This window comes from Gallinula chloropus (genome assembly GCF_964237585.1).
Source record: "Gallinula chloropus genome assembly, chromosome: Z".
In the NCBI taxonomy this organism is placed as follows: Eukaryota; Metazoa; Chordata; class Aves; order Gruiformes; family Rallidae; genus Gallinula; species Gallinula chloropus.
This window is the reverse complement of record NC_140089.1, coordinates 62,739,721-62,751,820: the sequence shown is the minus strand read 5'-3', so window position 1 is coordinate 62,751,820 and position 12,100 is coordinate 62,739,721. Positions and strand designations below refer to the sequence as shown.

General features: G+C 42.8%; 1 protein-coding gene across 1 annotated transcript in view; it reads right to left on the bottom strand.

Moving 5' to 3' along the window:
* The window catches only part of ANKDD1B (ankyrin repeat and death domain containing 1B), a gene marked incomplete at its 5' end in the record, with an annotated part of 31,545 nt that extends 23,698 nt beyond the window's left edge, over nt 1-7,847 (bottom strand). Inside the window, 5 exon segments of the mRNA XM_084277944.1 lie at nt 946-1,068; nt 1,072-1,079; nt 1,082-1,135; nt 3,056-3,163; nt 7,772-7,847. Coding sequence (XP_084134070.1) covers nt 946-1,068; nt 1,072-1,079; nt 1,082-1,135; nt 3,056-3,163; nt 7,772-7,847 — 369 coding nt within the window.
* Nucleotides 7,848-12,100: the final 4,253 nt, after the last annotated feature.

The window sequence follows — 12,100 nt, the reverse complement described above, 5'->3', positions numbered from 1 at the left end:
GCAGACAGCAGTGCAAGATTTGCTTAGTAGCTGATAGGGTCCAGAAAGATAACCATGTTTCTTCAAAGCAGTGTGTGAGGTGTTCACTGACAGGACAGCTTGGGAGATCATTTCAGAGCAGCTCAAGCAGCGCTAGTGAGGAGATGGTTACCTGCACTGTTAAGAACATGCCTAAGCCAGGAGCTGCTGGTAACTGGAACTGACAGGTCGCTCATCTTACTTTCATTACAACACAATGTGAAAACAAGGCAGCTTCTTCCCTCCACCATCTGTAATTTATCTTGCTTACAACTCAAACACTGCTGCATATGGTGGATAAGGAGAAAGAAGCGAATAGGGGAAGAAAGGGTAAATGGTTCTTCTACTTTCACTACTTAGCTCACTGGAAAACTCCTAGTTTCAATAGCCTGTTTATTATTATACTGTATATTTGGGTTTAATATTGGAATCAAATCTTGCACTGTTGATCACCACCTGGCCCAACAAAACTACCCACACACTCCTAATACCTTAGTGGCTGCAGAGTAGCTGACAATTTTGCATTAAGAGATTTGCATGTATCCACATAAAAATGTTAATGAGCAGAAGGAAGTTACATTCTCATCTCCTAGCAATCTCCAGAGCTATTTTTTACTCTTAGTGTTTGCTTTCTTATAAAGTGGTCGATGATTAATACAGAACTACCACAGGCAGCCTGTGTGCAAAGGTCGGCTTCAACCACCCTTGTGCTCACTCCAGCACTCAACACAGCCAAACCTCCAGGCAATGTCTTTTCCCTCTAACAGTATTTTTTTCACACAAGGGTGAGCAGTCTTAACACAAACTCAAGCATTTACAGCAAGCACTTAATTTTGTGAAACAGGGAGCACAAGGCAAATATCTACTTTTAATTTCCCCTTAAGGTATTACTATACTGTGTGAATCAAAACATGTAAACAAGCTTACCTGATCTGCTATATCAAGTCTAGCTTTGTGATGGAGAAGAAAATCCACCACCGACACATGGCTCCTCGCGACAGCAAAATGGAACGCAGTGCGCTTCAGCTGAAATAAGCAAAGCATTGGCTGTCAGGTCAGCTTTTTTCCTGGTGCAGATGATCAGGATTTCTGAATTCTCTGACACATTTGCATATTTCTCCTTCAAAAGCCACAGTTAGTCTTTACCTGCTCTTTTGCACTTGGATATAATTTTACCAAAATTATATGTTGATCTTAAAGATTTGTGGTAGAACCAGAATGGTTTAGTTACTTAATGTAGCACCATGCCTTCACTGAAATTCACTGAAATGTCAAAGTGGGATTAACTAATCATACACCACTCTGAGGAGATGCACGCAGGACAGGAAGTGTTCATGTTTACTATTTTATTATTTGGTTTGATTTGAAAAGCTGAAGACTGGATTGACACAATTAGATTTGCTTTTACAAAGCTTCTTGCTTTTCACTACATCTCTGCAGTGCATGATGAGATCCCTCCCTCCCTCAGTATTAGTCACCTTCCCAGACTGAGTCATTATCTATATAAATGAAAGCTTCCAGCCTGCGAACAGTGAGTAATTTTACAGAGGTGAATAGGCTCAGCGCTTATCAGAAACACAGGATTAATTTTTTCATTAAAGGAATTAATGGTGTGAATTTAAAAGGGATTGGTTAAATTGAACTAAACTTCGGTAGAGAGTTTTGCTTTCAGATAAAGTGAACATAACTAGATTGAACATAATCACTGAGAGTTTCCATACAAGGATATGTAAGTGATTTAACCAATTCACTTTAAGTCAGTTTGGATTTGTTCTCTTATGCTTCTCTGCAGATCAGCTGATGTATCCGTGTACAAACTTAAATTTACAGCTAAATGCTTTAAAAGCATAAAAAGATGGGATTTGTGATGTGTATTTATTGCCAGAAAAAAAGCCCCTTGTGCAGAAATAGTTTTACCAGTAAAACTTGCCTTTTGGCAGCCTTGGTTAATTTTCTTGGGAATACAGGGACAGAAATGATTAACATGAACAAAAGAACCTTTTTGCCATTATAAGCTATCACCCCACTAGGAGAATCAATCAATACACAACACCCACATAGCTATGCTAGTTAATCTCTTACAACTCTGATTTAAGAATGACAGAGTAAAGATTCAAACTACCGGACTGGAAAATCATTTAGTTTGATTTCCTGAATTCAGGAAAGCAATAAAGAAGCAAGAACTAATTTTAAAGTCACCTTTTAGAGTGGTATTTAATTGATGGGAGTGCTCATTGCTCAAGAGAAGTTTGCTTAAAAAACCCCTTAATTGTGTCCCTCAGTTTTTCACAAACAAGCCAGGGAACACACCTGTTCTTAGTTCCTCAGTGGGCACAAATGCATGTGGGCATGGGAAGCAAGTTTTTCAGAACCCATGATTAAGTAACATTGGATGTTTGCAGGTAGATGATTTATACATCGTGACGGAGGGCAAACTGTTCTCCACAACTCCCAGGTGAATATCGCAATCGCTCCATTACTGTGGAACTACCTCTCGTGTGAAACACAGCACTTTATTTTGTGACTGTGGAGTATACATCCTCAGATTTCAGGCCTAGACTTGATGCCAGCATAAGAAATGCTTTTGCATCTAGGGCAAATCTGACCTCTGATCTCAGCCTGGAGCCAGAGGACATGGTAGAATGCTCGTGTGGTTCCATAACAAACCAAACAGTAACACCTCACACTTGAAATTTGTAATACTAGCAGGATGAATTCATTCTCAAAGTGACTGTGACGTTAAGCCCTCCTGCTCTGAAAGATGTGAAACTTGAGAAATAAGTTACCCAAGAACACAAAGCAAGTATTACAGCAGAGACTGCAGCTCAGAGTCCTTTGTTCCCAATGTGATGCACAGACTAGCAGCCAGCTGCAAAGACCTGGGAGTTAGGCTGCACAAATCTTACTGTCCACAGTGGATGTATTTCTTATGGAGGCACTCCTGCAGCCTCACTGCTTTGCTGTTGATGGGGATTCCCCACCATGCCACCCCGAGGAGTCACACTTCAGATCAGCAGCCTGCTCAGATGCTTCATACTCACAGAATCCACAGCGTTTACATTAACATTCTTTTTCAACAGCTTTTCCATGATTTCCAAGTTGTTCATTTTAGCAGCATATTGAAATTCTCTTTCATGTGGCAATACTGTGGAAAAACTTGATTAAAAAATTGTATTACTAAAAAGACATAACCAACTTAAGAGATGGTAATACCCTTCTTACTTTCTGTTATTTGTCCTGATATCATATTACGAGAATCATTTCCTTATCATAGAAGGAGGACATTTTCCTCCTCTGGAGACATCTGGCTGATGTTTGTAGTTTCAACTTTTAAGTGCAAATAGAGGTATAGACTTTCCACAGCATGGAATACCATTATTTGCACTGCTTACAGGAACAAAAGTTCACTGATGAAGCTCTTCCCATCCAAATAGGTCCCAAAGTATTTTATAGGCATAGCAGTGAACAGTACAAACAGCAGCCTTCATATCCTATTATTGGAAAAGTTGCTCTGTTTTAAAACAGAACACACATAAGATTGTGTAACAGCTACCAAATGGTATGACCCAACTGAAAAAAACCCAACCCAAACCAACATCCCCCCTTCCCAAAACAAACCAGGAGTTTTATGGGATTAATGGTGGGGGCTTGGGGCGGGGGGAGAGGGGGTGGGGGGGAGGAGGAGGGGGAAGTGTGCTCTTGAACTCAAAATTTGGTGACAATGTAGAACTTACTATTAATATGGGACCTTTCTTTAATGTCTCATCCCAGAAAAGAACATCTCTTTTTGTCAACTAGAGCAGCTGCGGCACGCATTTAGACATCTGATATTCAGTAACTTTGGAAAAATAAAATTCAAATATCTGATAACTGGTTTAGCTAGCTTAGAGGTCAGAGTATTTATCATGTTTCTGCCTTAAGACTTCAGATTTCACATAACAACAGCAGTTGAAAGGGACCTCTGGAGATCATCTAGTCCAACCCCTTGCCAAAGCAGGATTACCTAGAGCAGGCTGCACAGGACATCATCCAGGTGAGTTTTTAGTATCTCTAGAGAAGGAGACTTCACAGCCTCTTTGGGGAGCCTGTGCCAGTGCTTGGTCACCCTCACAGTGAAGATGTTTTTCCTCATGTTCGGATGGAACTTCCTGTATTCCAGTTTGTGCCCATTGCCCCTTGTCCTGTCACTGGGTACCCTTGAGAAAAGTCTGGCCCCATTTGTCTTGACATCCAGCCTTTAGATTTTTCTACATGTTGATAAGATGTCCTCTCAGTCTTCTCCAGACTAAACAGGCCCAGCTCTCAGCCTTTACTCACAAAAGAGCTGCTCCAGTCCCCTCATCATTTCTGTAGTCCTTCACTGGACTGTCAACAGTAGTTCTCTGTCTTGCTTGAACTAGGGAGCCCAGAACAGGACACAGCACTCTAGTATGACCTGATCAGGGCAGGGTAGAGGGGGGTGAGAACATCCCTTGACCTCCTAGCCATGTTCTTAATGCATCCCAGGGCACTATTGGCCTTCTTGGCCATAAGGGCACACTGCTGGCTCATGGAGAGCTTGCTGTCCACCAGCACCACCAGGTCCTTCTGTGCAGAGCTGCTTCGCAGCAGGTCAACCCCTCACCTGTACTGGTACCTGGGGTTATTCCTTCCCAAGGGCAGGACACTGCACTTGCCCTTGTAGAATTTCATTTGATTCCTCTTCACCCATTTCTCTAGTCTGTCAAGACTTCACTGAATGGCAGCGCAGCCTTCTGGTGTGATACAGTTAATTGCTTTGAAGAAATTAGCATAGCAGTTAAATCAGCTGCAAAGATGTAAATAGATATTTTTCATTTCCTAGCATATCAAACTAAAAAAGTTATTAATCACATCGGTATCTTCTGTCTAGAGTGTTTTGGCCTGAAAGCCACTTGTCCTCTTTGGACAGCACTCTCTTGAACTAGAAACTGCAGAAATTATCTTTTCCTTAGAGGCCTCTCATGCAATTTCATCCTACTGAATCGCATCTAAACTCATTAACACCTAATGAGAATACAGCTTGAGGCGGTATAACCACAGAGCACGCCAAGGAAAATCCGTATGGTATTTGCTTAATTGCATTTTACATGTTACCCATGATTGTAATTTCAGTGGGAATAAGTACAGTTGTATTGTACAAAGCAAACTGGAAATTAAACTGGACACTGACAAAGCTGCTTCCAGTTTTCCTATGACATCAAACACCAGAAGCTTGCTCCCAAAATTCTCATGAAATCACAGAATATTACTTGCTTGTTGTACAACACAGGGGCACAGCCAAGAATAGTAATAAAAAAAGCAGTGGCAAAGAAAATCACACCCCTTGGCATCTGTGATAAGGAGTGTGGTGGACAGCAAAACCAGTATCATGAACACAGATGGACACAAGAAAAGCTGCACTCATAGTTGTCACAGCCTGTAGCCTAAAGGAGTACCCAGCAGAGCTTCCGCTACCCTGATGTCAAACACAGGTATACCAGGGGTGGCAGGATGTCTTGCTCAATGCAAATTTGTGACAAACATGAAAACAAAACATAGACCACCCATGCCTGCTGGCTGCTGATGAGCGCTTATAGACGTATCTTGCCTGAGGATGCAAAGATAAGTGTTGTGGGATCTCAGAAGATTCAGGAACAATCCCCAGTTTACCTTGGCTGCCTTCAAGAAACAACAGAAAAAGATGTTTCTTTACTGTACTTGCATCAAGGACAGCTTTGTTGTAGTTCTGACAAAGAATTAATGACTAAGCATTTCTCTCCTGTCCAGAAGTCATGAACTAGCCGGATGCTGTTAAAAAAGATGACCTTTTGATCTGTGTGTGATGGTTGTTAATAATCTCTGTCTCTCTTAATACCTCTAAATTCAAGAGTTAAGAATAGTGGCAATCGAGACACACCACGGTCCTGACTTACTGCATAACCTTTTGCTGCTTTTGCAAAATGATTTTTTCATGCATGAAATTACAGGAGTATAGACCTGTCAGACTCCAGATTAATGGAAGCTTTCTATCCAAGCTGGGGTCTCCAGGATTTGGCACTCCTTACACTATTAGGAATAGCTCGATTTTCAAGCAGCAGCAATTGATTACCTATTCATGTCTGTCAGTCTTTTTGGGGGGGCTGTTTTCTTTGGTTTCATACAAAATATCTGGCTTATTGTCCTCTAGGCTATATCATAACTGTATAATTGTATTTATAATGACAAAATAGCTATATTCAAATTTTCTTCTAAGCGAACCTAAAGTACTAAATTTATCAGTTGATTTTATTTGTAGAGCCTTGTCTGTGGTGTGTTGAACATTCCAGAATTTCTAATGTCTTGGAAGGGCAAGGAAGTAAATGTATGCAGAAAAGCAAGTCACCTCGCTGACCTAAAACCAGAAAAGTTTTTCTCAACAGAATCCCAAGTCCTGAGGTACCTTCAACTTTTCTTTCCTCATATTTACGTCTAATTTCAGTGGCTTTTATCTGTTTTTCAGTGATAGGACAAATAAGGATGCCTTCAGGATGCCTTCCAAAGAAGTAAAAAAGTGCACTAGAGCTTTCAGTACTCGTATACAAAGGACATCTTTCCACTTCCTTCCCCCACATTCTTAAATTTCCTGTTGTGATGCCCACAAGATGAAATCAGTCATTGTCTCAAAAAAACACGTGGAAAAAACCCAGGAATTTTAATTGGTTGAAGCATTTCAAGGAGTTAAAGTACCTCAAAGCCAGTAACAAATTCAGATTCAAATGACAAAAAATATTTTTACTCTATTGTTTCTAAAAAATAAATCATATGTTTGGTAACATTTTCAGTGTTCTATGTTTTCTTGTTTGTTAGTGGAAATAAAATCATAGGATCATCCTAGAATGTGTAAGGTTGGAAGGGACCTTTAGAGGTCATCTAGTCAAACGCCCCTGCAGTAAGAAGGGACATGGGCAAAGTAGGTATTTTGTTAAGTCATGAGAATCTTCTCAAATAATTGTTTCCCCCAAAGACATGGGGGTAAATTACCTATGGAGTCCAAAACAGTGGTAATTTATTAGTGTATTTTCTTTATCTGCTTTCATTGCGAGACTGGAAGCAGGAAGCATGGCCTGGGAGAACAGCTCCTGGCTGTCACGCTGCGATCACAGGAGAGACCTGTGGCAGGCTTTAACAATTACCACTCAGTTTCCACAAATAACCCATTTTCACAAATTGCAGCCTGTGCTGGAACAGGCTGTTCTTTCACAAGCCATTCTGCAGGATGAAAGCTGGAGACCCTGTCAATGGGAGATGCATCACTGAGTCCAAGAAGGCCAGAAGGTCCGCTTATTTCTATGTGCTCCCCAAAAAGGGGGCCTGGAAACTTGGCAGGTGCTCAGCCCCCAGGATGAGACTAATGCCAGTGAACCCCCTCAGACAGATTCAGGGGTGAAGTTAAAGCAGGGCACTGGGCAGTTTGAAAGACCGGACCCTTGTAAGACAGACAGCAGTCCCACATCTTTGATGATGTATTTTACTATACATGAAGCAGCTCATTTAACCTTTTTCCTTCCCCACCCCTCAGTTTGTTCTTTAGTTGAGGCAACAATGGGGCTTGGGTGGGCCCCACTGCCACAGCAGCCTTGAGATGGCTTGGTGCTCTGCCTTCTGACAATATTTGGGGCTGTCCTCCCCCAGCACCCACTCCTCCCCCTCCCCCCTGCCGCCGGAGGGACCAGCGCTGCCTGGTGTCACCTTTCCTCCGACCCCATGCACTCACGGCCATCATGGCTGGATGCCATGGCTCCTTGCTTGGCATCCTCCCCAGCGCCGAGCAGGCGGCTCAGACCCTTCATTGCAGCTCTTAGCTCCTCTTCCTCCTCACCTGAAGGAAGGGGCCCCAGGCACTGAGGGAGGTGCCCTGGGCTGGCCCCAACAAACCGGTTCCAGGGGCTGAGAGCTGAGTGGAGCACACCCAGCCAGGCCCAACACACCTCTACAAGCACGCCTGCAGCAGCACCCTGGCACTTTGTCACATCATCCGGAGAGGGAGAGGTGCAGAGCAGCTTTCAGAGTTTGTTTTAAATGAAACCAGGAACTAACCACACAGAAATTCTTGATAGTGGCGAGGCACTGAACACGGTCATTCTTGCACAATTCCCCCTAGGCCTTCTCTAGTGGTTAGTCTTACGTCAAACAGCAATTTTCATCTACAGGTGCACACGAGACAAAACGTAACCCTGTTTGGTCCCGAGACACATTTTGGGAAATTCCTCCTGGATGTTATTCCCACTGCTGTTAAAAGAGTGCTCACTGGACTGGTGTGGTGGTTTAGCCCTGGCTTGCAGCCAAATGCCCACCAAAGCTGCTCTCTCGCTACCCTTTTCAGCCAAAAAGGGGAGAAAATATATATCGGGAGGCTTAGGACTTGAGATAAGGACAGAGAGGGATCACTTGTCTGTCTCACAGACAAAAGAGACTCAACAGAGAATAAAGGAAAGAAAAGTAATTTATTACACTATAACTACACAACCAGTGAACCAGAGTCAGGTAAGGAGAACTGTGGCCAGCGGTTAAAACACCTTCCCCCCACCCCTCACTTCCTAGCAGTCTTAACTTCATTCACAGTTTTACTCCTTTCTTCCCCCCACAACATGGCATGGGGAGGGGCAGGGAATGGGGAGTGGGGGTTTTCAGTCCGTTCCTCCCAAGTTGTTTTCCTTCTTAGCTGGGGTCGGGGTGGGGGTGGGGGGGGGTGGTGGTGGTACTCCATACACACACCCTTCCCCTGCTGCACCATGGGGTTCCACCCACGGGAGACAGTCTTCCACAAATTTCTCTAGCATGAGTCCCACCTATCGGGGAGTCATCCCCTCACCACTTGCCTCAGCGCAGCTCCCTTCCGTAGGGTGCTGACCTTTGGGCCCAGACTCCTCTGGCCTGGTCCCCAACAAAGTCACAAGTCCCCCTGCAAACCTGCTGCAGCATGGGTCAGTCTCTTCACAGGGTGTAGCTGGTCTCCGTTCCCTGTCCTTATCCATAGGCTGTGAGGGGACACCCACTCCACCATGGTCCTTCTCCACAGGCTGCAGGGAAATTCTATCTCTGGCATCCGAAGGCTCTCTTTCTTCCCCCCCCCCCACTCCTTCTTCCCTGGCCTTGGTACCTGCACAGCTCCTTATAATTTTCTCACTCCCTTCTCTGGGGGCAAAATGCAGCTGCTTGCATCTTTTTTTCTCCTAAACATGATTCCCAGAGGCGCTGTGACCATTGCAGATGGGCTCTGCCCTGGTCAGCAGCAATTCTGGCCTTGAATTGGCCAATGTTTACTGTCTGGGGCCTGCAGAGAGCTTCTAGCTGCTTCTTGCAGAAGCCATCTTGGCAGCACAGCTACGCAAAACTGCGACAACGGGAAAGGACAACTGGCCCTTAAAGTTTCACAGAGCCTTGGGATGTGAGAGGGCGAAGTGCTTCTGCCATAGATTTGGTCAGAAATACACAGTGCAGCAGCAGTACTGATGCAAGCAGACTCTTCATTTTCAGACAGATAGCACTTCCTTTTGCCTTTGTCCAAAGTCCACACATCCCCAAAAGCCCAGTTTTTGTCAACAGATGTACTGAGAGCTAATCTACCTATTTCTCAAGGTATCTTGAAATCCAGTACTCCTTTGGTCTAAAGCCAGCACCGATATTTCATACAATGATTTTTGAGATATGGCATAGAAATTGCTTAAAGTGATGTTTAAGAACAGCCTTTGATACTGCTAACATCTAACAATAAATATTCTTAAAGTACCCCCAAGAACGATCTGTATGCAGCCTTATACAATGGAGGACACATTTGAGTTCCTTCACCATAATTCTTTGTAATTATATTACAGTGTCACCTTAACTTCCAAGATTAACACCATAGAAGTCCTGGTAAAATTAGTCTGAAAGACTTAAGAGAGTTTGTAAATTGAGTAAATTTGGATACAAAACTTATTTGCTCAGATTCTGGCTATCATACAGGAAGAGATTTCAGTTCTTTCCTCACTTAAACATTTTTGATACAGTCAGGCTGTGATGTGTAAGAATCTCTACACGTGATACACCTTGGTCTGCTAAGACAGTTTCATCGACTGTACTTCCTGTACATGAATGCAACTCATCTGAAAAAAAATAACCCAACCCCAAACAACCTGTGAAAATAAACTCAGAGTGAGAAGAACAAGTAACTGATTTAGCCATATCTGAATCACAGAGGTTTCACTTTTACTTGTCTCCTGTGACTCAAATGTTCCAGCAAAACTTCTTAAAGAGTTTTGTTTCTGTACGATGACAGGGCTAGTAACCCAGACCCACTGTTTGCAATATTAATGCTCATTTTCAAAATGACAGACAAGGACAACTGTGGAATGGTTTAAGTTTGCCTACAAAGCTGGCACCAATGGAGCAACAGATCTGCAATATCATACAGACCACAAGTTACAGTGTGACTCTTTAAACCATGATCATAATTTTATATACACTCTGTACAAACATCAGCTGTTAGCTCCAATTCTAACTGCTACTATACAGTAGCAGTTTCACAGCCCATCCCTGGCCCATAACTTCGCCAGCACTATACTTTATGTGCACAAACTTTGAAAATTTCAAAGGAGAACTGGAACATCTTCCTCTCTCACCTTCACAGAGTGCTCTGCCAGGAACTCAGAGCATCTTTCTGATACTTAAAATCACATAAAGAAAAAGCATAAGACCAAAGCATATTGAATAGTTCATAAGGAGGAACCAGCAAAAAATGTCCTGTAAAAGACAGTGAGATTTGAGGATAAAGTCAAGGTAGTGAGTCTTTATTAAAGCGTATGTTAATCTGTAGAAAGCCATGTACTTCTATTGTAGGTGTTATCCAATGCAACTGCAGCACCTTCCAGCTGCACTCCTTCTCATACCTTCTGGTTACAGCTACCTGTTGCCACTTGCCTTTGCTGATGAGCAGTAATTAGGACAATGAAATGGAGAGGCCCAGTCCTTCATGTACACAAACAGCGATCAGCAAACACATGGCAGGAATCCCCACGACACCAGCTGCCCAACATACTCAGGCAGCTGCGGGCTGCTCCTTAGGCTCACTTGTAGGCAGTGTGTTTCTTGAAGGCTCCAACCTTCTGCTTTGATGTGCATACTACCATGTGTGAGAGAGAGTCAGCAGTGTGATACACAACCCAAAACCAATTCTGACATTTACGACAGGCAGAGCAATACAAGCACAAACACTGTCCTGCTGATGCTCCCGTCTGCTACTGACATTTCAAAGAGGAAATTCAGAAACTCTGCAAACAAAATAGCATAAGCCATATATTTATATATTCTCAACAGGAAAGTTTCTAGAAGTAGAGATTTTTGAGACACCCTGGCTGATGACTAATAAACAGTCAATAAATTGGTCAGTGATATCCAAACACAGAAAGACTTTCTGTAGGCAAGGTATTTCTAAACTCAGAAGTAATTTAAGATAATCCTATACATAGCAGTAAACAGATTCAACAGGAAAATGCTATTCTACAGCCTAGGTTTTGGGGTAATAAGGATTTGCAAGATAAACTCAAGCAAGTCCTGTCCTTAGAGGGGCATCTCTATGGCTGTTCCACTTACACTAAGCATCCTACTTCCAGATAAATGCTTTGTGACCATGCAGATGTTGTCTGCATTTCTTTCTTCAGAAGTGGAGAGGACAACATTAAGGTTTCTTCTAGTTTCTCTATCATTCATAACTAGAAGAGGATTTGGAGGCAGAGTATATCTCTGTGTACTGTAAATAAGGGAGATTTAGACTACACAAAAATTCTCATCTGCTGCCAACCTAGAACATTCACATGCTTCAGAACGGTGGATACAATAAGCATGGACTAACACACATAGGAAATAACTTATACATTAAACACAACTACAAAGAAATTTCCAGATGCTAATGAAACCAGATTTTAAGTGAAGGTGAATTATATAAACACCCACAGACAGCAAATAAAAATACAAACCAAAAATGACACTTATGTAGTCTTCTCCACAAGAACCGAGATGAAAAATCGTATCACAGACGTTTCTGACAATGCTTAATCATGTATTA